The sequence below is a fragment of the Hippocampus bargibanti genome, linkage group LG16, assembly GCF_051943395.1.
Source record: "Hippocampus bargibanti isolate YZ-2025 linkage group LG16, ASM5194339v1, whole genome shotgun sequence".
Lineage (NCBI taxonomy): Eukaryota > Metazoa > Chordata > Actinopteri > Syngnathiformes > Syngnathidae > Hippocampus > Hippocampus bargibanti.
The window spans coordinates 7300540-7325592 of record NC_142749.1 but is presented as its reverse complement, the minus strand read 5'-3'; the positions used below and the strand labels follow the sequence as shown (position 1 = coordinate 7325592).

Below are 25053 nucleotides of genomic sequence, written 5' to 3'. Positions count from 1 at the left end.
TGCACAATAAAATTACACAATATTATATTAAATTTGGAATAGGTATATTGTTACTCCAACCAAACCAAATCTTTTAGCGACAAGCAGAATAAAATAGTGTTTTATTCTGAATTTAACATAACAGGATGCAGTATTGACTTATTTGAAACTGGACTATGTAAAGACGCTTCAGCTGCGTGAGTCGAAGGTGAGGATTTTAATACCTGTCTTGGAACCAAGCAGGCGGAGAAGACCGTGTCGCTCGGAGTTGTCACCACGAATTTCTCGGCCAAGTCACCGTCAGGTGTGACAAACACGATATTGCTTAACAGTGCCGTCAGAGCGCTCAAGTGAACGGTGGACTTACTTGTCCCGCAGACCTGCTTGGCCCAGATATAAAATCCGGGTTCTGTTGTTTTTGGTAAGTATAGAGAATGCATAGCGGGAATCTGAATGAAATTGTGGTTATCCGTTCGTTATGCATGTGCTGCCGATTTTACTCCATGGTAGCCTGATTTGTATGCATGCTGGGGAGAGTGAAGTTGGCGTGGTCACGTTATTGGGGGTAGGGGGCACTAGCCGCTGGGGAATTGATCATTTAGTTTTCTTTCCGTCGATAATTTACTGCAGACACCACATGTGCCTGTGCACAAAAGCACTACTTCTAGACGTCACGAAAAGACTTGAAGTTTCATAATCAAGCCACAATGTCTTTGAAAGCCCCATACAATATTTAAACAGGATGTACTGTTCCTAGAACAAAATATCATTCCATTTGATGCATCCAGGTTAAGATTAATACAAAAGTAGCGATTTCAATGCACTGCGCACATCTGCAATAATCCAGAGTTGGGGGTCCTTAACTTTGGCAGGTTATCATTTTCAGTGTTAATGGACTTCCTGTCTCAACACACTGCCCTCTGAATGTAACCAAGCCTGCTGGTCTGGGATTGAGATCACTGATCTGAAGGTCTAATCCACTTTGACAATTAACCTTTCACCGGTTCGAGATCAGTAGGCAAGGTCACCCCTGGGTGCTGTTTCTGGTAGCTGCACCGTGCACGGCATATACAAACCTCTAAATGACTTTTAAATTCACTTATTTGATGCGTAACCACCGACAATGACCACTATGCGGCAAGTCAACTTGCATCAAAACAACATCTCACCGAAGGGACGTTGGACTTGGACACACATGGAGTTTAAGTGTGTCGGCTTCAGTGTCAGTCAGCGTTCTGATTGCGTATGTTGCCCATGAGGTATTAAATAACTGACACGAGAGTATTTATGTGATCTTTGGTCGCATTTGCACAACCAATTAATTATGCACTCCAATATTAGAAGAGCTATGAGCAAACTTCAGTTCCCAACTTGGTATGAGTGAGAGACAAGGTGTTGGCTTTACTGTCTGTCCTTGAAGCATTCCTGTGACTTTGACCTTTGGAGTGTATCACGCAGCATAAGGGGCGGGGGGGCGTTTGTTGAGTCTTGTCCATAAATCTGAATATATTCTGCCAGTTACGTATATGTTTCGGAGATTATGTCTCATTGTTTTCTATTCACTAGTGCTTTCATAGCCAATGGCAGCAACTGATAGTTTTTAGTGGCAGGATTCACGCCTATCCTTTAATTCGTCTTTTATGAAACACACATCTTTCTGCAGAATCCCCAAAACCCATGCAGCATTCAGTACATACCTTCATTTACTTTGCAGGTGGCCCGATAGCAGCCGTCCACAACCTACAGGAGACACTGGGAATTGCTTACTGTTTATAGGCTTCCAGTCCAGCAACCAGGTAATGAATTTTCAATCATATCTACTGATAGTTGGGGGCATGCCATTCACCGTTTTAAAGTTGCTGAATCATTTACAGCAAATGTATGTAGTAAAGTGCAATTTAAAGCTAGGAATTGGAAGTGGGGGACTTTGTCACAGTTGAGGGGCTCTTCTTGTTGCTCCCATTGTTATGGTATAATGTGGTATTTTGGGTTTGTTTGTTGGCAAATGATTGTGCAGGGTATTTGTGTTAAGTTGCTGTCTGCATTGTTTGCGGTTCAAACACTTGCAGACCCGTATTTCTCAAGTAGTATTAAGACCCATTTGGATGATGTCCCCCATGCTGTAACTTGTTATGATGGTCGTATTGCATAAATCTATGATTTCACCGGTGTTGCATGCAGCCTAGGATACATAAATATAAATCAGGTGTCTATTTCTAAACTAAAAATTGCATTACTCTTCAAAATTGCACATACATGCTCAGGAATTGTGCCAGTTCAATTAATTAACTCCTGGTTCATGCACTACCAGCTATAATAGGAATCGCTATCCATGCCAAACGAGTGTCTGCGTCAGAGCACACGCTGGACCGTTCAATAAATGTTTAATAGTACCTGTATGTTTTTTTCTCAACAACTATCTGTTCCTGAGATTTTTGTTTTCTCTCTCTCTCTCTCTCTCTCTCTCTCTCTCTCTCTCTCTCTCTCTCTCTCTCTCTCTCTCTCTCTCTCTCTCTCTCTCTCTCTCTCTCTCTCTCTCTCTCTCTCTCTCTCTCTCTCTCTCTCTCTCTCTCTCTCTCTCTCTGGGTCTCTGTCTCTGTCTCTCTCTCTCTCTCTCTCTCTCTCTCTCTCTCTCTGGGTCTCTGTCTGTGTCTCTGTCTCTCTCTCTTTGTCTCTCTCTTTCTCTCTCTTAGACATTGATCATGGCTCAATATTCCAAAATTATGTTTAAAATGTGTCATAAAAACTGCTGCACTGTTGGGGTATGTGCTTTTTGGAGGAATAATTTGCAAGCTACCCGTTATTGAAAGAGATGCAAAACTGGAATGTGTAATTATACGACGTGATTAATTTGGGAGTTATTTGGATATGTGAACCGTGATATTCATTCACTCATTCCCAGCTCTTAACAACGCTGTCGAACGGCAAATCTGTAATAAGATTGTTCTAATCATCTCGGAAATGTTTGTTGACCAAACAGCTGTTTGGCTTAGGAGACGTAGCACCTCTTAGCTTGGCACATAGCAACATTGTAACGCGTAGCTGGCAGCCTGGGTACCGCTTGCTTTTCACTCCATTGGAACGCACCCCGGAGACTCGAGTGCCACGCCGGTCTTCCCTTTCAGGTAAAACGTAGTTTGGCGTGAGTTAGCGGCCAAAATAAATCAAGAGCCAAGCGGATGTAGGATTGTTACTATGACTTAACCCAAAGGAACTGCTCGCTAGGTAGCCATGGGAAGCTAACTTCCCTGTTTAAACTGCTCGCTAACGTAATCGCCAGTGCTAACGTGTTGGGAGATTTCCTGGGTTGGAGTTTCGATGGTGGATCGCAATAACAGTGAAGTGAATGGAGCCGGTTTACATTGAGTGAGATGCAGTTAAACTGTTTTATTTCGACGGTCGCATTTGAATCAAAATGATTTTCTCTTGAAGATGTTCGTCTCTGAGCCAAACGGAACGACGTCGGTGTGTGCAGCGATGCGCGTGGCAAAGCACTGACGACAGATTCCACACAAATTCACACGAGTTATAATTTGGAATAATCCAAATTTGGTGGCACACAGCCGCTTTTAATTGCCAGTTTTGCAGTCCGACGCACTTTTGAACAAAATTCACATGTCTGATGAGGCAAACTCCAGCCGAGGTTACCAACTGCGATTGCATGGGATTGAGTGCCGGGTTGACACAGTATATGCAAAATTAATTGTGATTGATCACCGGATCTTGTTGGGATTTAGCATATAGATAAATCCCAGCGATTTCTGTGCGTCGATAAGACACACTATCACCACGGCTAAATGTGTCATCTCTATGAATGACTACTTTTCTTTGGCCCCTCACAAACTTGTTTCTAAAATAAGTAAATACATGCAATGCGTTGACGGCGTAGGCAACCCTGATTAGAATAGTATTATCATGAAAATGATTGGCTAGATGAGATTAGCACTTCTTTGTCTCACAGTGGAGAAATGTACATGTCACAGCTGCCAAATTATCAAAGGAAGATTAAAGGAAAGAAGAAAAACAAAATATAGAATCAAAATATAGAAGAATATAAAGGCAGCCACTCTCACTGTGCCATCTTGAAGTCAAAACAACAAAATAACAAATAATGTGACAATACAAAAGACAGTCATTCAATCGAAAGCACATTCGCTCCCTCTTTGTTGTATGAAGCAGTTTTTGATGAAAGAGAGGATCAAAGCATTCTTTTCACAAGTAGATCAAGGTGAAATGTGCACGTCTGCTACAAGCTAAATATTGAAAGCAAACACGAAGCTGTAGCATCCATAATAGACCTTTCCTGCACAGGCGTTTAATTCAATGAAAGCTCATCTCATACTCCTTCCATACTGCCATTTGTGTTCATGTTGTTTTGAAAGAGTCAAATTAATTAATTTTTTGGTTGGTAAATATTAGTTGGAACATATATTGTACTTATTGCAACATTTTGTCTCTTATTTGGTGATGTAGTCTATTGAAATTTCAATCTAACACAAATAGGAACCCACCTGCTTGCCCCCATAGTTGGTGCATTAGATTGTATTACATTTGGTAACAAATACAAATTTGTCCTTTGCCCGTGTCTCCGGAATTTAACCACCACTTCTAAGACCACTAGATCTTACTTAATGTAATGTAGCGATACAGTCAGTATGTTTATTGGATGTTAAAAGGAAAACTTGCTAAGACACTAAAATGGCAATGTAGCTCAGTTTTGCATTGTGGCATTGTCTGCGCTTCACGCATGTCTCCACGCATGGGCAATCTTGTCTATTAAAATGAAATAATCAATAAAACCACATAATGGAGCGTACTTTCTATTTTAACTAGCCTAAATGCTTTCATATTTCTTTTGACCATGTTTTTCACTGAGGTTTTGCTGTGCAAATGTCCTTCTGCGTCTTCTCGCATGTACAGTACAGACATTGTGTGCATAAGCCTGTTTGCTTGCTGTCATTTTACTTTTCCACCCAATAGCAGTTATAGACATTGAGAGAAGGGAAAGTGTTATTGCCGCAGCCCTCTTACAGCTTCACACATTGTAGCGTTAGTTATGCGCCTGGAAAGTGAAGAGCAAATCTGCTTTACGAGCAGCGTGACCTTCATCCAGTCACCTTGGCTATTTTAATTTGCGGAGATGCCAGTGACAAAGACTTCACACTCTCCTGACTTAAAGACAGTGCAGTTTTAATATGTATAGAAGGTTTTGGGTTAGCTGAATCATAGTCAGCTTTATTGTCAAATATGGTAATATGCATGACATACAGCACAGATAAAATTGATGTCCTCTCGGACCCAGCGTGCAAGGCACTTATAATGTGGCTAAAAAAAGAGACAGACAATTGACAACAGACAATACATGTAATTTCTGAATGTAAATTGAGGTAGTGTCGTATGTAAAGTGAGGTTGTGTCGTATGTAAAGTGACGTTGATTCCATGACTTTAATGTCATACTTGATACGATATACAGAAACAAGCGAGGCTTTTCTACGTCATTCAATTTTTTTTATTACTTAAGTGACAACTCTGTGAACGCTATGCTAAGTAATTCAGTAGTGATCGGTATAGTAGGAGGTAGATACGCTAATCCTTCATTCGTCCCACAGTGGGGAAATTTCTAGCGGCTTTAATGTGGCGAGAGTGGCACTTGAATATTGGCAGGGCCTGTCGCTCCTCTCCGGAAGCATTTACACTTTGACCACACAGGCTGCCGTCTTGATGATAATGAAAATGTCAAGTTAAAGTTAACCTATTGGACTGCATTGCAGTAACGTTGATTAAATTGTCTCCTATTGTTTTTACAATATGTCATCATTCAATGTTCACGCTGCACTCTATTTTTGTTGCACACCACACGGCAAGCACAAAAGGAAAGATGTCAGTGTGATGGGCTGCAATAAAGAAGGTGCTGCTTTGAGCTCCCTTGAACTCCTTACTACTGCACCAAGTACTTTTAAATTGTTATTTACACTGTATTTTTTTCTTGCCCTCTAGACAACATGTCTTCCAGGGATCGCCGGTCAGATGTCTACATCAAGGCAGAACCGAGCAGTCCAGAGGGAGGCGGTGGAGGTCGGACGAGTCCCGGCGGGGCCTCCTCTGACTCCTCTCAAAGTGGAGGTGGAGAGGCCAGAGGAGACGGTGTTAAACGCTATTCACCGCCGCTCTACACACCAGCCTTGCGTTGCCACTTCAAAGACGAGAGTGGAGATGGAGCAGACGAAGGATCCACTGGAAATGGAGCCGGGCGGTGCAAGTATGCCCTGAGCACGTTACCCAAGAGGCTGTGCTTGGTTTGTGGGGACGTGGCTTCAGGTTACCACTACGGCGTGGCTTCGTGCGAAGCCTGCAAAGCTTTCTTCAAGAGAACCATCCAAGGTATATCTTGACCTGTAAAACAACTTGTCCTTGTTGATTTTTTTACGTTGGCAATGTCAAGTAAAACATAGTGAAGACACAATTTTACTTACTACTTTTACTACTATTTTTTTTACTGCAAATGTAGTATGGACAGCAAGCTTGTTCAGTTAATGCACATTTCATAATGCCACAGATCCGAATAATAACCATTTTCATGTTGCATAAACAATAAATGGTGTTTATTTGATGGTAGCATGTGCCACAATAGCCCGCCCGGATAATGCCGTGGGGGTAAACATCATCACGGATGAGTTCCACAAAACACGGCTTCCATTTTATATCAGTTCCCCAGTTCCAGTTGGCAAAAATATCCCTGCAGGAGCATATTACTGCAAAGCATGCTTCAAATTAGGGCCGATTTTTGTCAGTTGATGAATTATGCCTGGTTTTCTCCAACCATTCACACCAAAAAAATTGTCTCATCTGACCAAAGAATTTAGTGTCACCTTTGAGGTAAATTTCAGGCAGACTGACCTGTGGCTTTTGCCATTCTGTGGTGGCTTCTGCATAGATGGTTGTCTTACTGGAACCTCTTTATACAGATCATCGCTGGAGCTCTGATAGAGTGAGCATTGGATTCTTGGTCACCTCTGTGGAAAAAAAAAATAATTTTATTTGGATGAGCAGGCCAGCTCAAGGTACTTTCCCGGTAGTTCCAAACTGCTTCCATGTATGGGCGAGAAAGTCCACTACACTCATTAGGAATGTCAAAGCAGCAAGACATTTTTGTCCACCCTTCGCCAGATCTATGACTTGAGAAAATCCCGTCTCAGTCCACAGACTTGTCTTGAATATGATGCTTGGTGTGTGACGGTGTTTGGTGTCAACACTACGACTTTATCCAAGCAGGTGTGCTCCATTCTAAAGAAATTCCAATAAACATACATGCTATGCTGTCATCCATTTTAATCACAGTCGAAAAAAAATGTTGGGCTTGTTTCAACCCACCTGATATATTTTGCATTCTGATGACGGCGAGGACCATTTTAATTCATTTATCACTTTGTGAAAGACTGACTACTAAAACATCCTCTCATTTTCTATGCTTGCATGAAGGTAACATTGAATACAGCTGTCCCGCATCGAATGAATGTGAGATCACCAAAAGGCGCAGAAAGGCTTGCCAGGCATGCCGCTTCACCAAGTGCCTCAAAGTGGGCATGCTGAAAGAGGGTAAGCGGGACTTCCACCAAACCGGCAGTAGATTATCTGGCTTTTTACTACTAGTCTTTTTATTTCAAATGTGTTTTCTCCGCATAAAATATTGCTTTTAATGTGTCCCGCTTGCAGGAGTTCGCCTTGATCGGGTCCGAGGTGGGCGGCAGAAGTACAAACGACGCCCTGAAGTGGAAAATGCAACATACCAGAGTGTCCCTCTATCATTGACTAAGGACAACGAAAAGGGTTTGTTGCAACCAAAGCTCCTGCAGAAAATGTTAGAAAGTGCAACACTATTTAGCAGACACGGTAACAAAACACGATGGCAAAAAACATCCAAATTGGTTTTTAAACATTGCCAGCGACTACTCCAGTTGCCCTTTTTTCTAGTAAGGTGCAACACAACCAAAGACTCCTTCCAACAATCAATTCATTGCATTTTTGGACAGAACCAGGCCCATCATTTTATCTTATGTTCAATTCGTATAAAATACAATACATATTGATTTATATAGCACTTGAGCAACAGCTGAAGATCAAGTATAAATTCATGTCGTACGAATATTATTGGAAATGTGATTGTACTTCATACTTACAGTTGGCTTCTCCTGAGATATACCAATCAATTCAAGTCACTGTGTAATATTCTTCAAAATAAGTTTATTTGTGACTTTAGCACACAATCTGGGTTAGTTTTTTTCTCCACAAATGTTATTCTGATATATTCTGAGTTTAACTCATTCACTGACATTCAAGCATTTATTCGGGAATGAAAATTTGACATGGAGTGCCATTCTTGAATTTGTTCGGGTTTAGTTTTTTCATGCTTGGTTGCCGATAAAGCGCTAGCCATGGCCTCTGGCAATGTTTTTTTCTTTTCCACAAGGGGGCAGCGTTTGCCCTTTTCTATGTTATTGCTTTGTTCCAGTTTCAGCTGTTATTAATGCATTTTATTTTAGACAGCCACCCTCATTTCATGCTCATATAACTCCAGGCCCATATAATTTAGGAATTAACTCTTTTTTTCCCTGATGAAAAAAGAGAGTCTGAGATCTGTGTAAGCTCTCAGTCGTACAGGAGTGGTCCATCGAAGAAAAGATTTCTTCAGCCGTCATCTGTACTTTTTTGAAGGTGTCGGACGTTTCTCTTCTTATCCAAGATGTTTCGTTCGCTGACGTAGCATATTGGATAAGAAGCGAAACGTCCGACACCTTCAAAGAAGTACAGATGACGGCTGAAGAAACCTTTTCATCGAAATTGAGTCTAAGGTTTCTAATGTTGCATTAAATGTTTATGTAGTCCTAAAACTCAGAATTTAAGTGACAATGACAAAAACCCTGACACTGGAGTGGACACATTTTTGCACATGTTTGGCAGTGAATGAGTTAAATGTCTTCACTATATTTTAAGGCATGTGTGTGACTTTCTACCCCGCCTTACCATGTTCTTTTTTTGTCTTTTCGGATACAGGTTCTTCAAACATCATCGTGTCCCACCTGTTAGTCGCAGAACCAGAAAAGTTATTTGCAATGCCCGACCCGCTGCAGCCTGACACGGCCCAGCGCACCCTTACAACTCTTTGTGACCTTGCTGACCGTGAGCTGGTCGTCATCATTGGCTGGGCCAAACACATTCCAGGTAGGCGACAATGAGAGAAACTCTTTTACAACACCATGGTTTCTGGATTCTCTAACATCCAAAGAATGACAACAAGAACAATTTTATATGATGGGTACATTTTTATTCTGTAAATGCCCTGACAGTTCTTGGTTTTTGCTCTTCTGTACGCCGGAGGTGGATTTCTTATCAAGTGGATAAGAATATGTGGAGCTCTATTGCTCTGCTGCCAGGACTTGTTGTCCTCCTTAACATTCAGAACCTTCACTCTAACTTTTTGTATTCCCCCGCCAGGCTTCTTGTCTCTGTCGCTAGCAGACCAGATGTCTGTGCTACAGTCTGTTTGGCTGGAGGTGCTGGTCCTGGGTGTCGCGTTCCGCTCGCTTGGCTGTGAAGATGAGGTTGTCTTCGCCGAGGATTTTGTCCTTGATGAGGAAATGTCTCGCGTTGCCGGCCTAACGGAGCTAAATGCGGCAATCAGTCAACTGGCCCGACGTTTCCGTGCCCTAAATGTGGACAGAGAGGAGTTTGTCATGCTAAAAGCCATCGCGCTCACTAACTCAGGTACAGTATTGTGTTGTTGTCAGATGACGCTTGCTAGCCAATTAACTCATTCACTGCCAGACATGCAAAAATGTGTCCACTCCAGTGCCAGAGTTTTTGTCATTAATAATAATAATACATGTTATTTATAAGCACGGTCTCAAGGACACTTTACAATCACAAAACAGGGACGTAAATGAAACTACAGCTAAATTGATAAAAATAACAAGAGATAAAGCTATACTACAGAGAATGCGATTTTAAATAGGTTGGTTTTGAGATGGGATTTGAAGGTGGGAAGAGAGTCATTGTCACTCAAATTCCAGGGCCCACAGAATATTGAGTTTTAAGACTACCTAAACATTCAATAATAATAATCATCATCATTTCATTTATAAGCTCCTTTCAAAACTCAAGGACACTTTACATTCAGGGGATATTTATTCCTACGGGTGAGCATCAGCAGCCACACACGCCAGCGTTCACTCAAATGCAGCGTAAGAAACCTTAAACTATGATCTTTCACTAGAAACAAATGAGTTATTTACAAAATTATATGGGTCTGGAGTTATATGAGCTTGAAATGCGAGCGGCTGTCCAAGGTACAATGCAATACATACACGTTGGTTTATATAGGGCTTGAACAACAGCTGAAAAAAGGTAAATACTGCCCCCTTGTGGAAAGTAAAAAACATAGCCAGAGGTCTAGCCAGCGCTTCATCAGCACGCACGCACGCACGAAAAAACAAAGCCCGAACTAATTTGGGAATGGCGCTCCATATCACACTTTTCAATTCCCGAATAAATTCATGAATGGCAGTGAATGTGTTAAATGAGTTACAATGCAATAACTACGCATCATCAGACTTCTGAGAATGTTCCTGTGTTCTCAGCCCTCTCGTAGCAAATTAACCCTTTCAGAGAAAGGGAGTGGACAGCTTATGCTACCAGAATACAGGGTCAACCGAAAGGTTAAGATAACCCAAAATTACCACTGCACCTCTTTTGTGGATGCAGGCGACAATGTGCAGTGAGCATTATATCAGTATGAATTGGATACCAATGTGGAACAGGCACAGGAGACACTTGTTTAGTTGTATTTACAGTTTCCATATGATTACAACAACCTAAGCATAATTTTCCCACCTGCCTGAAAACAAGGCAGATGAGCACTACATGTTTTTATGTACGGGTGGAAGTATGCAAGTTTACCGTCAAGTCAGCAAGTCATTTAGGAAAGCGATCCCGTGTTTTGTAAATAAAGGGTCGGGAAAGTTGAGAGACATAACACAGTAGCTCATTCCATCCTCCATGTTGCTCTGTCAGACTCTGTTTACATCGAGGATATGGAGGCTGTGCAGAAGCTGCGGGATCTCCTCCACCAGGCCCTACTGGAGCTGGAGTGTCAGCGGCGCCCAGACGATCCCCAGCGAGCCGGTCGTCTCCTTTTAACGTTGCCACTGCTCCGGCAGACCGCCGGTCGGGCTCTGACTACTTTCTACAGCATCAAGACCCGTGGCGGTATACCCATGCACAAACTATTTTTGGAGATGCTTGAAGCCATGATGGATTCACCCTAGAAGGGAGCAGCGGCAAACGTAGGATGATGCAGAGAGTCGACACGAGTGGGTGAATTGTTTGTCACAAAAGAGGTTTTAATAGAGAATTATTCATGAGAAAAGGGATTTTTTTTCCGTTGCAGTCGACGCGAGGGAAAGAAGCGGGGTTTAAAAATAAAGACTCTGCCGGCGCTTAGGTTTTAACCGTCAAAGCTTCAGTGAGCACTGTCCTCATTTGTGTGGACAAAAACAGAAGCGATACAGCCTGATGCCAAGTTATTTGCTGTGGCCTCTGTGATGTTTCGTCGTAGCATCATTCTGAAGTTGCATAACCACTGGAGAACATGGAAGGCGTCAAGAACTGACTCCGGTCATGTGGCTTTTGAACTTTGGAACGAATGCAACAGTGACTCATGAAAGCCATAACATATCCAGAAAAGACTTGAGGGTCCACTTTTAGTACAACAGGGTGCATTAATTTACTATAGCTGAGTGCCGTTGAAGGCAGTTTTATTTGACTTCAAAGACTGTCTCGCAATATGCTAAAAGCAATATCATAAATTGAGTCTTGTCTGTCACCTTAAGAATGGAATATGTGCTAAGTTACTTCCCAGTGAGTTAGTCACCGGTTGGTCGTTTTTCCCACTCAGGACCCCGACTGCTTTTATTTCTGCCACGGATGGGTTTGGACCGGGTACGTGGTGCACATCTTTGGCAAAATCCCTATTATATTAATACCCTAGTCTCAAAAAAAAAATCACCATTATTTACCACTGTTATTTTCTGTACCGTAGTACAGAAAATAACAGTATTTTGACTGCAATGCTTTTCAACAAATTAAACAAATTTTAGTCCAGGATTAAATTAAAAAAAAAATAGATTCAAGTTTTACCACTTAAAAAAATATGTACATTCAGTTTTTAATGTAGCATGGGTTAAGTGGATAAATATTATCTTCCCGTATTTGTGGCGGAAATTGAAAATAATCTAGGCCGCGAATGCTGATCTTGAATGTTTGCTCGACTTTATTTTCTTGCCATGACTTGTTATCTCAGCATCTTAATGACTTCTAAACCACGTGTTTGCTCCCTGCTGGTTGGCTGACTACTAGTTGACAAAGTTCTTGATAATTTTGCAGCAGGGCCCACCTTTTAAATGTCATTTTTCGCTAATGATCAGTCAGTTCATTTGGCAGGCAAAATTGTGAAACATTTTTTGCAGCCTGATGGAGACCTATTAAGAATGTGAGAATATTTGGAACTACTTGTTGAAATCTTGCAGCATTCATTTGCCAAACCGCTTCATCCTCACTCGTGTCGCGCGGGCTGCTGGAGCCTCTCCCAGCCCAATTTGGGCAGTAGGTGGAGGAAACCCTAAACTGCTTGCCAGCCAATCGCGGGGCGGACAGAAAGAAACAAACCATCAGTGCTCGCTCACACCTAAGGACACTTTAAAGTGTTCAATTAGCCTACCATGCATGTTTTTTTTTTTAATGTGGGAGGAAACCGGAGGCACCGGAGAAAAACCACGCAGCCCAGAGAAGAGCCTGCAAACTTTACGCAGGGTGGCCGGAGCTGAAATTGAACTTCTGCATTGTGAAGTCAACGTGCTAACCACTCGACTACCGGGCCACTATGTTGCAGCAGTCAACTTAAATGTATAATCTTGGAGAAGTTCACACGAAAAGTGCAACTAAAATCTGCTATTTGGACAGTAAACCAAATACCTGTATCCTTTATTCAAACAGCGCTTTCACAACAGCTGCAGCTGTCATAAAGCGCTGAAAGAAATATACAACAGAATAAAACATGGACAGTAAACCAATCAATAGTAGAGGTACTAAAATGTGTTTGTTAATCCTGTTAGCACATAAGGCTCCCACTTTTTTTCTTTTTGTCAAACACTGAGGTTGGACAAGAAATGCATCTTCCTCATTTGCCGTTTTTCCATCCTGTTGTCTTGACATTTGTTCTGGACCTCAGCCATGCTGCTCTGAAAACTGGTCTGACTCGTTCCATCCATGTGCTGTGAGATGGTTTAGTACGCTTTCTGCAGTGAGGAAGTGCATTGTAAAGTACCGGTAATCGGTCGTTTCAATGTGGTCTATTTTTGTGTTTGTACGTGTCTTTCACTTGTAAACACCTGGAATGGGCTCAGGGCAACTAGAAATGCAACATATGCAACATTGTGTTTTGAACCCTTGTTTTGGCTACATCCCTGAAAGCCCTACCCTTTTTTTTTTGTATGAAAGACTTCCAAAATAAGTGATCATCATCATGACGTTCACATTCAATGCATCTGCTGTCCAAATCTGATGCTCCTGAAACCCATGTATGTCTGTATATTGGCCAAAGTGCCATTAATCCTTCAGCCATGTACAGTTAAAGTAATATAACTAGCAACATGCAATTTATAGTGCAAGGTGACGAAGCCAGCAATGTGACAATTTCTTTACAAAATGTACAGTATTTGTGCTGCTTATGGTGTCTCAAAAATTAACAATGTTTCAATTAACCCTGTGTTCCTTTCTAAGATTTTCAAAGTATTAATGAAAATGGATTGGATTCATAAACTAATTTATCAGTTGCGGATTAAGATGTTCATTTAGGACATGAGAAGTCCTATTTTTATAAACTGTTTTCTGAAAGTTGTCATAACAGGGATAAAAATATGGTTTCCACCAGATTAGTGAGGCTTCAAATGTGTAAAAGTATGTCAAAAAGCCAAATAAATGTGGATAAAACTTTTTTTCATATTTGTGACTTGCTCTTTTAAATTACGATTTGGGGGATATAAAATGTTTTGCAATTGGACAAACTTGTTTTTAAAAATATTGTCATGTAAAGTTGATCCTTTTTTTTTTTTGAGCGGGGGGGGGGGGGGGGGGGTTGCTTCGAATTTGCTGACTAACCAAATTTGGAGATGCGTGGAAATGTCATTTTACATGAAGATAGTGTCTTCATATTATTACTGTATATTTTAGCTCCATGTTAAGGTGGTCATAGGAAACCAATGTTGAATGGAATGAGAGTCGTTGGCAGTGTTGCAATTGCAATTATAAAGTCACGTACGGTTTCTGTGTACATTTAATATAAATTAGCAATACAATAAGTTACCAAAACACCTGTTCCCTTGTATAACCTCTGTGAATATTTAACATTGCCAGTTATGAGGAATAGCCACTAAACATTATTTAGAAGCTCAAATCAATGTTTGTATTTTGACAGACTATTTAAATGATTAAATTCTATTTTTTACTCAATTTACTATTTGTTGACACTGCTTTATTTTGATGCGTGTTGCTGGTTGTGATTTTCTGTGTAGGCTTTGTTTTGAAGTTCGATGAATAGTTTTGATGTCCTTGTCTAAATATGTCCACATTAAAATCACTGTGAATAAAAGTGATATATTCCACTGTTTGAGGAAACAGGGAGTGGATTTTTTGAGGTGCTTTGTGCTGTGAAATAAATGGACACACTACCCACCTCATTTCATTGGTCTCATTTCTACTGGTTGCATGTCATTACAAACTGCTGTTTAGCATCAGTGCAGGTTGACAGTAGTATGTTACCAGTGACGTGCAGTCAGGGGAGGCAGGTGAGGCTGTGCCTCACCTGTCATGGAAATATCAAATGAAAAAATAAACAGTTATTTATTTAATGATTTGTACTTTAAAGTTATTTTCCATTTAACTTCACCATTTTTTTTTCAAAATCGCTGAATTTTCACATTTACCGTTCAAATACATACTAAAAAGAGACGAGCGGTGAGGCAGCAGCCGGCTGAGCCTCACCATGGATTGCGCAATGACCATGCTAACTGTGCTGGCTTGCTCTGCAGTGACACGGCATTGCTGTCCCTCTGCATATCGCTATTAAAGTGTACAGTTTTTATTTTATTTTTATCACAACTCAGAATCAGAATCATCTTTATTGCCAAGTATGTAGAACACACAAGGAATTTGTTTCCGGTAGAACACGCTGCACTAGTATCGTTGTCAAAAAAACTGCTAAGTGGCACTATACAGTTCCATTTTGGCTACTGTTGAAAGAGTTCAAAGAGTTAATGGCTTGGGGGAAGAAGCTGTTTAAATGTCTGCTGGATTTGGTGCGCATGGATCGGTAGCGCCTGCCTGAGGGGAGTAGCTGGAAAAGGTGGTGGGCAGGGTGCGGAGGGTCCAGTAGGATTTTCCGCGCCCTAGTTTGGATTCTTGCAGTGTGCAAGTCTGTGTGCATAGGTGAGGCACACAGTTCTCCTGCCTCATGACAGGGGGCGCTGGTGATAACAGAGATTCTTCCTGCGCCTCCTCGGCTGCTGAATAATAGAATTAGTGAGAGCAAGCTACAGTAACAGCAAGTTAAGTGCAACCATCCAGTCATTTTTTTCGTGTTGCTTGGCCTTATTTTCAGAATGGAGGATTACATATCTAAATTGAAAGAAATAGAGACTTTTAAAACTGAAGAAAGATCAAGAAGGCTTCTACAAAGAAGGTATCGATGCCTTTCTTCAGAAGGAGCGGCACATGGACTTCATTTATAAGTAAAGGTAACACGATAATAACGTTTATTATTATTATTATTATTTAAACACTAATAGCATGCCTCATGTAGCTAAACTTTTTTAGAAATATTGCAGCATCATAATATTACGTTGAAAGGTTTACGTGGTGCGTTCAATTGTTATCGAATGTTTTAGTACTCATCACACGCGTTGACGTCTAGATAGCAGTTGGTGGTATGAATTAAGTGTTGCCGTGGGTCTGGCCAAAGCTCGAAAAAATGTAAAGGTGCGGCAATAGTTTCCAGTTAGTGTGAAACCATGTTGGAGGCGTGTATACTCTCGACAAAAATCTTCCTCTGGGCACGCCTCTTTGTCACATAAGCTTCATTAAACGCAAGTTAGCATAATGTTTTCCCTTGCTAATGCTGTCATTAAACGCACCCGCGTAGACTATTGTGTACGGTTGATCCACTCGTCTTCTTTGGTCAAAATGCCGATTAAGGTAAGATGTAATGAACAACATAACAGTTGCCACTTGCCAAATGTATCGCCATGGCAATTGACGAATTTGTGTGGATAGTGTATTTTTGTAGCTCGTCATGCTAACGACAATTAAGTCGCTACGGCAGAATGCACTTGTTTACTACCGTCGTGGAGGCTTTACTTTACTAATTTTTGTTTCCCAGCCACCTAATATGTGACAAAATCGTTACTCAAATCATTATATATCCGTACTTTACACACATTAATGGTCTTCTGCACATCTCAGCTAATGACCTGCATCGCAATACACGTTACGCAATTTTTTTCAACATTTCATTGTGATGTGTCATATATTGATCACAAAAAGCTGTTTCATCTTACATTAGTACGTCGTTCTAAGACTGTTAAATCGTTTAAGTTGTGTCACAGATGATTGACAGGTAAGCTTTGATTCAGTGTTTAATATATCGTCGGCATATGCCGTGCTTTGTACATCTATGACTGGTTTGGTCAGAAGAGTTTTGAACTCTCAAGTAAATATGATGAAAAGAACCCTGTACGACTAATTCGTCAATGTCTGGCTTGATATTTAATTAACCCTTTCGGCCATTTTAACCAGCATTGCTGCTGTTATATTTTAGTTTTGTCGTCCTCTAGCGACTTTCATTTAGAACTGATTTGATTACGAACCAAGGACACCATACAAAGAACCACCGACACAAAGTATATGTCCAATCCTACACAAAAAAAAAATAATTTAGCAACGCAACAGTGCCGTTTACATCATCCGGAACAGTTGACGACTGATATTCACTTGATGAAAAGACAAAAACCTAAATCATTTCAATACAATACACTACATTTACTGGGAAATAAAATTGCATCAAGTCACTGAGGGTTATATGCAGATTGCTACTGATTATTTTTTGCAACCCCAACTTGGCTTGCTCCAGTCAACCAAATGTACTTATTTCTGCTCCGAGGTGGGCGACTCTCTTCCTGCGGTGGAAGTCCATGAGGGTCAGCCAGGAAATAAAGTGTCAATGGATCAAGTCTTCAAGAATAAGAAAGGAATCCTCTTTGCTGTACCAGGAGCTTTCACCCCTGGCTGCTCCCAGGCAAACGCACACAGAATTTGTCATCATGTCCTGGCAATCATAACCTTTGCCAATAGAATTGACTGTTTTCTGCTTTTGGTTTCAGACTCACCTTCCAGGTTTTCTGCAGCAGGCAGCAGACTTCAAGAGTAAAGGTGTACAGGAGATGGCCTGCGTGTCTGTGAATGATGCTTTTGTCATGGCTGCCTGGGGAAAGGAGCATGGAGCAGAGGGAAAGGTCCGCTTTAGAGGAAGCATTGTTTTCAGCGCGTATTCCCATATCACTGCCAGTTTATTGTTCGCCGTGATCAGTCACTACAATTATTGATTGAAAATGTATTTATTCATCCCAAAGATTCGAATGCTGGCTGATCCGACTGGAGCGTTCACAAAAGTAAACCAATCAGCCTTGTTTTTAAATCGAACTTTTTTGGGACCACATTTCCAACACATTTCTCTCTAACTTTGTAGGCTGTGGACTTGTTACTTGATAGTGATCAAATTGTGCAGGTTCTTGGTAACAAGAGATCAAAGAGGTAAGTTACACATTGTATTTGTTTTGCAACAACACTCTATACTGTATTTGTAAGCTTCTTTTTGTCAGTTGACTTCAATATACCATTGAAACCATCACGGAAATTTGGGATTATTTTGCCACCAGACTGGACAATAACTTAAAATATACCAACTTGCTTCAGTTGCGATTTTAGTTCAAATGAGTATGTGACTATTATGTGTTGCAGGTATGCAATGCTGGTGGAAAATGGAGTTGTGAAGAAGATCCACGTGGAGCCTGATGGCACAGGGCTGACATGCACCCTTGCGCCCAGTCTTATGTCTGAACTTTAAAAGTCTTTTTGAACTTGTTTACCAAACTATAAACGTTGCACTAACGAGTCCAAATCTGTTACAGTGCTTCACCCACATCCCAAAGAGTGCTTTGTTCTGTTCTTGATCCTGAATAAAAGCTGAGGAACATTAACTTTTGCATTGTACTTTAATATTTCAGTGAATGTTAAACTGGTATGACTAAATGCCTGATCTTAAAATGTAGAGGACAGATAGGGTCAGCAATGGAAGAGTAACCCATGGCAACATGTTGCAGAGTTTTGCATGGGCACGTAGTGGGTAATCTTTCTGGTGAGACACGGAGTCATCAGGTAAACCTGAAATATATGGCATACAAGATGGGTGAGTCGCAAAAATATTGGTAAAGTGGCCTGGTGACTAATGGCGCCAAACTGACAACTACATGAAAGTACCAATACTGCTCTCAACAAGAAACAATAAAACAGGTTCAACTTCAGTACAACGGGTATAACATGACCACAACAAGGGGTGCTACAACATTTCTTCCAGTAACTGGATTGGCAAATGGGGATGTATGATCATTCCTCTTTGGCATGAGACTCGGCATGATTCAGATTTGAACTTTGTTTTACTCTCTGGTGCTTTCTACTGTCTTTGTGACTGCTTTATTTTCTGTATAGGATAGTTGTCCATGTTAAGCGCTTTGTTACAGCTTCAGCTGTTGTTAAAGCGCTATATTTGTCAATATATATTGTATTGTGTTCTTATTGTTATGAATACCATACAATATTTATAGCACTTTCAAAACATCTGCAGCTGTCACCAAGTGCAACAACATAAGAGCAAACTATTGACTAATACAATCCTGACATATTTTTGTACATAGGCCTTGTAGTTTAAACTGTTTGTGGATATACACATTATCGACAATTCATGTTTGAAGGTAAACAAAAATATGTTGCCTCTATCAATAATCTGTTTCGAACACATTCACGCTGAGGAGATGCTACTCTCCTCATCCTCAGTTCCACTAGCCACCTCTCCAGTCGCCCCAACAGCATTATCTCAGATGAACAAAACGAGGGGGGGTCGGTAAAAAAGCAAAAAAAATCAACTCGAGAAAAACATGGCCATCTCCTCCCTAAAACACGTTGCAGACAAAGGCGCAACCGTCAAGCACATATTTTTGTCCTTGAACAAATGACACTCTCAAAACGTGAATTATAAGTATTCATGGTTTTTGTAATGTCCTTATACTAACGAAGTTTGACGAAGTTCATCATCCCCTTTATCAATTCTTACTTTACCGGTAATTTGCAATTCTTAATGTTTAAAATTGTATTTTTTATCGTGAATTTCTGGACGTTTTCTGTTACCACTCCAGTCCAGTTAGCGGCGGTATAGAACGATTACACGATTACTTCAACAGTCAATTACACCAAAGAAGAAAAATTCGACGACGAAGAAGAGGGCAAGTAGGAAAAAAAGCGCGAGGCAAGCACAACTCAGCTAATATTACACTACGGCCCGACGTTGAACCCTGTCGGTACGATATTAGCCTCCAACGAAATTCCTTGTCTCAACTGTCTCCATTCATCAACATCATCAACGGTAAGAATAAAACATGCACGTTTGACTTCATTTACAGCTTGACTAACACGGGAAACTCATTCAGACAAAACAGTATACGGCGCCATAATGTGTTTCACTATAACTCCAACAATAGTTTCTTCGCATTGAGTAGAAACACAAGGCTGAACATATAAACACACAAAATCGTCTAATCGTTCCCCACCAGCAACTCTATTATGTTGTTAAATTAAGCCAACGTGATTCAATGTAGGAGTTGCAAATGATTGCGCGCACAATTCAAGATTACGACCCCATTGTTGCGCAAATTTAGAATCGAATGAACTGGTCCAGATTATTGTGTATAAAAATGAAAGGTGATGTCAATTCTATCTCGGTGCGTGTGTGTGTTCGGGGGTTTCGTATTTCGATTAGCTGCAAACTTCAGAAATTATGTTAAATCATAACGTTTGCTAGGATGGGAATTTATTACACATCGGTCATTTGTACACCGATGATTTAGAATTTTAGAAAATTAATTTATGCATTATAAAGTTGCGTTTAAATATAGCAGCATAAAACAACATCCAAACAAAAAGACAAAAAGTTTTTAATTTTTTTCTTCATAAAATTTAATCTTACTGTGTTGTGAAATATTAATATTGGATTCTCCTTTTATAGTCTCGCAGTGGAGAAATGTACATTTCACAGCAGCAAAATGGTTTAAGTAAGAGGAAAGGAAGCAGTAGAAAAAGAAAATACAGGACCTGCTGTCAAGGCAGCCACTCTCGTGGCGCCATCTTGAAGTCAAAACCAAAAAAACTAAACAACAATGTGACACAACACAAATGACACAGTCATTCAATGTTAAGGACCTTCTGCACACTTCTATGAACCTGTTCTAGATGAAAGAGGCGAGGATCAAAGCATACTTTTGGATCAAGGGCGTCATGTGAAATGTACACGCCTGCTACAAGCTAAATGTTGAAAGCAAACACAAAGCTGTAGCATCCATTGATGAATAAAGACTGTCCCACATAAATCCGCTTCAATTCCAAATACAAATCTGTACCCTGAACTGACACTCCTTTCTTTTCATCGCGGGCTCATCCAGCCGCAAACTGTCCAACAGCACCGACCTTTCCCCTGAACAAAGCGGGGCTGTGGAAATGCTGCCCATTACAGGCGCAAAAATACAATCGCCCCAGAGCTGTCCAGCGAACATAATACACGAACATAACAAAACACAATACAGATATAAATGGACTTTTTGAATTTTATTTTAGCTGAAAGTTACACCCACATCTCTTGCGAGGCAGCCTCGTGCGCCTGCAAATTTTGTGCTTTCCTTCTTTTGTTTTTTTTTCACTTTGTTTGCAAAAAAAACCAGTCCCGTCTCAAAATTCCTCAAACCCAAAAGTTGGAGGAAACACAAGTCAGTTGTTTTTGTGACCTTTGTCTTGCTTTTTTGTTTGATTTAGGTCCTTCAACAAGGCAGCCATGTCGTCAACATCACAGAAACATCGTGACTTTGTGACTGAGCCAATAGGAGAAAAACCTGTGTTTGCTCTTGGTGGTATTGGTGAGGTCCTTGGCAAAAGACTGGAGGAGAAAGGTTTTGACAAGGTGACACAAAATCAATTTAACACGATTGCTTTTGTTCTTGTATATGTCCTATAGTCCTGTAGTGATCCATAACTGGTGATGGAGGTCACTTTTTTCCTTCATTGATCTGTTTATTTTTACCACACTTTTGTGCAACAATTTGATATACCGTAATTTCTGGACTATAAGCCGTGACTTTTTTCACAAGCTTTCAACCCTGCGGCTCATGATAATACTACATTTCATTTATAAGCGCCTTTCAAAACTCTCAAGGACACTTTACAGTCACATGATCTTTTTTTCTGCAGGTGAGCAGCGGCAGCCACACGCGCCAGCGTTCGCTCAACCCGGACTATATATGGCATTAGACACACTTCATTGCATGATTAATATTGAGAAACTCAAAATTCTACCGTGTATATAAGATGACACAATAAGGAGAAAGAAGTCTTCAGTTATTCTTGTCATCTGTGCCTCCCAGTTGTGGACCAGTCTTTTGTCCGAGGAACGTCGACGGCATACGTGCACTTCGCTTGCAGATGTACCCTCTCGCTTACCACAGTCATCGTTATTCCACTCTCCGTTGTTAATCACGATGGAAAGACAGTTGCAACGATGCGTCTAATTTATGCATTTTTTCTAACTCCCGCTAGGTGCGTTCGAGCACTAAAAGTAAGCGTGAGACAGGGCTAATATATGTACCAAGTAAGACACAAGTCTAACGTAGCTTCAAATGTGAATCATGCATTTAAAGTGGCCCTACGAATTAAATGGGCTTGGATGACCAGAGGCAAGAAATCGTTTACCAAAACTGGCCATATGCGAAAACTTTTTGCATATGGCCAGCAAAATTGCTTTTCGCCGAAAAGCAATTTTTGCACGTCTGCCTCGAGGATCCTGACAGCGTGGAGCAGTGTGAAAAAAATCAAACATCACCAACGGGTTTCCAAGAGAAGCTGCTGCAGGACGGAGAGGACAGCAGAGCACAAGCTCGGGAGTGACTTTACCTCAGGATGAAAGCGTCAACAAAAGAGAGAATGGGAGCGTGTGTGTCGAGGAATATCTGACGCTATTCCAATCCGACACCTAGGAGGAAAACTTCTGTGTTACTACCGTAATGCTGCCTGTGTTGCTGCCGCGTTACTGGCACTGTTTTGAAAGAAAAGTTAAGGTATATTATTAAAACTTTTTCTGCCTACCGTCTTTATAAACATGCGCCATAAAGACAGGTGCGGTTTATGTATGTACAAAATGGGTTTTTTTTTTTCTCCTAAAAATGTACTGGGTGAGCCTTATATTCATGTGCTCTCTATAGTCCGGAAATTACGGTACTTTGATCTGTGCATATTTATATTGTAATGGATTTTTTACCTGAAAAAGTGATCGGACATGATGAGATTTGTGACAAGACAGATGGATAATGGACTTCTTTTTGACCTCTATCTGTGCGGAATGGGTGGAATGATTTAAGAGTTTCTATTCTGTGTTCACCAGGCATACGTGGTTCTTGGACAGTTTCTGCTGCTAAAGAAGGAGGAAGAGCTTTTTCGGGAATGGCTTAAGGACACTTGTGGCGCCAACTCAAAACAACAAGGCGACTGCTTCAACTGCCTTAAAGAATGGTGCGACGCCTTCCTATAAAGCTTCGTCTGTTTCTTTTATATTGTTTTTGTAGTTCAAACTGGCCATCAGCTCTTTGATAGATGTAAATCCACAATATATATATATATATATATATGAACAAACACTGCAACACACGTATGAGGTTTATTGAAGTGAACTTTTAATTGTACACCTGTTGATGATGTCGTTGATTATGCATCGTCTGTATCACATTTTAATTAACTCATGAGTGATCGAAATAAATTTGACAGTCGATTTGTTTCAAGTTATTTCACCAGACTTTTAAGGTTTGCTTATTGTATTCGACTCCCTGTTTAGTGAATAGTGTAATTCTAGACCGTTGTCAGCCCGTTTTGGGGCAGTGATTGCTGCGTTTTTTTGAGAAGCCCGCATCGGCGTTTGGAAATTTACTTCATGAATAATATCCTTTCTTCGGATCAAACTCACTCAATATTCACCGTTTGTTCAGTGTGTTGTATTAGTTGGTTGTTCATCCAACCTTGCTAAGATTTTAATTTCTATTTATCAATAGACGTGTAAGCAACTCGAATCTTTTATCACATCAGACTACTGTTATCCTCGCACTCTTGGAATATTTAAGAGTTTTGACAGGCTGTCCAGTTTGGTTGTGAAGTGCATTTAAAACAACAGGTAAGCAGAATTTGATAGATAACCTTTACTTGTCTCACAATGGAGAAATTCACAATTCATAGCAGCGAAGTTAGGAAAGTAAGAAGTAGAAGTACAAAATATTGGAGCTGCTGTAAAGGCAGCCACTTTTGCAGCGCCATCGTAAAGTCAAAATAAATGACAACAGAAAAGGCAGTTATTCAATCGTATCCACTTTTCTGCAGCCTCCTTGTTGCATGAAGCAGTTCTAGATGAAAGAGGAGAGCATTAAAGTGTCCTTTTCACCAGTGGATTAGGGATGTTTGCTACAAGCTAAGTTTTGAAAGCAAACAAGAAGCTGTAGCATCCATTGATTCTCTTGTATAACACAAAAGTAGATTCAAAATCTGAGCCTCCAATTTGCCTGATTTAAAATACTGGATACACAAAATAAGATGCTTATTAAAGTGTTCAAGTTTACAGCAATGGACTGCGACATTAATTACACCTAGACATTCGACGATCGAGTGTAAGTCCCCTCACCACTATAGTAAAGCCAACAGTACTTATTCTGAAGTTGCCTGAAAACACCACTGCGTAAGAAAGTGAGCCCACTGGTGAGAAAGTAGACGTTAATCCTCTCCTCTTTCATCTAGAACTGCTTGATGCAACAAAGGTTGCAGAAAGTGCTAAAGATTCAAGACTGTCTTTTGTATTGTCACATTTATTCTTTTGTTTGTTTTTGACTTCAAGATGGCACAGTGAGAGTGGCTGCCTTTACAGCCGCTCCTGTATTTTGTTTTTGCCTCTGTGAAATGTAAATTTCTCCACTGTCAGACAAAATAAAGGCTAATCTAATGACAAAAGGGCCACTTTTTGGGCAGAAAAACGATTTAAAGAGCAGACTTTTCCAGACGTTAGAACATTAGTTTCCAGTGCAATATCAACCAGTAACCGGTTCACGTTTGGGGTCGTTTTCAAAATGAGATTACTGTTCAGTGTAGTCAGATCAGCTCTAAACTGCATGTTGAGTGGAATACTGCTGAATTTGATTTCATTATATGTAATTAAGAAAATGGGAAATTAATTACTTTGCTTTGCTAACTTAGTTTGCTAATTAGTTTACTTCTCAATGTATTCTTTTACATGGTCGCTGCAATGGGTGTTGGCAAATAAAATCACAATTGACGTTCTCACCGCAGGTTTTTTTTTTCGGGGTTAATCTTAACCCATCAGATAAGGCAGGTGGATCACGCCTGGAATTTGACACACTCCGATTTAAATGCCAGGTTCTGAGATAAAAAACAAAAAGGAAGAACAAAATTAACCATTTATAAAGCTCCTTGCATTTGAATAACCTCTGCAATTGAAAACAAAATCCTCGATTGGAGAAAAAAAAGAGTTGGAGACGTTGCACTCGCGTGCACACACTCATAACTTGTGTTTTAGTTTCAAATGAACAAATTGTTGTTTGCAC

The 25053-nt window shown here is 40.5% G+C and overlaps 3 protein-coding genes across 5 annotated transcripts; all 3 read left to right on the top strand.

The window, feature by feature from the left end:
* Positions 1-156: 156 nt before the first annotated feature.
* On the top strand, positions 157-14027 carry esrra (estrogen related receptor alpha). Of its 3 annotated transcripts, XM_089017091.1 has the most exons (8): positions 157-400; positions 1694-1775; positions 5978-6361; positions 7460-7576; positions 7694-7807; positions 9032-9199; positions 9473-9742; positions 11048-14027. In XM_089017091.1, the coding sequence occupies exons 3-8, from the start codon at positions 5983-5985 to the stop codon at positions 11299-11301; spliced, it is 1302 nt and encodes a 433-aa protein (XP_088873217.1). In that variant the 5' UTR covers positions 157-400; positions 1694-1775; positions 5978-5982; the 3' UTR covers positions 11302-14027. The 3 variants fall into 3 exon arrangements, with proteins under 3 accessions (XP_088873217.1, XP_088873218.1, XP_088873219.1); XM_089017092.1 differs by lacking the exons at positions 157-400; positions 1694-1775 and adding an exon at positions 2724-3104; XM_089017093.1 differs by lacking the exons at positions 157-400; positions 1694-1775 and adding an exon at positions 3195-3345.
* Positions 14028-16048: 2021 nt separating this feature from the next.
* Positions 16049-18342, top strand: prdx5 (peroxiredoxin 5). The gene is made up of 6 exons (XM_089016868.1): positions 16049-16282; positions 17247-17381; positions 17467-17598; positions 17716-17754; positions 17832-17896; positions 18104-18342. Exons 1-6 carry the CDS (start codon positions 16187-16189, stop codon positions 18207-18209), a joined length of 573 nt encoding a protein of 190 aa, XP_088872994.1. The 5' UTR covers positions 16049-16186; the 3' UTR covers positions 18210-18342.
* Positions 18343-19623: 1281 nt separating this feature from the next.
* On the top strand, positions 19624-23222 carry banf1 (barrier to autointegration nuclear assembly factor 1). The gene is made up of 3 exons (XM_089016919.1): positions 19624-19781; positions 21221-21365; positions 22839-23222. The coding sequence occupies exons 2-3, from the start codon at positions 21240-21242 to the stop codon at positions 22983-22985; spliced, it is 273 nt and encodes a 90-aa protein (XP_088873045.1). The 5' UTR covers positions 19624-19781; positions 21221-21239; the 3' UTR covers positions 22986-23222.
* Positions 23223-25053: the final 1831 nt, after the last annotated feature.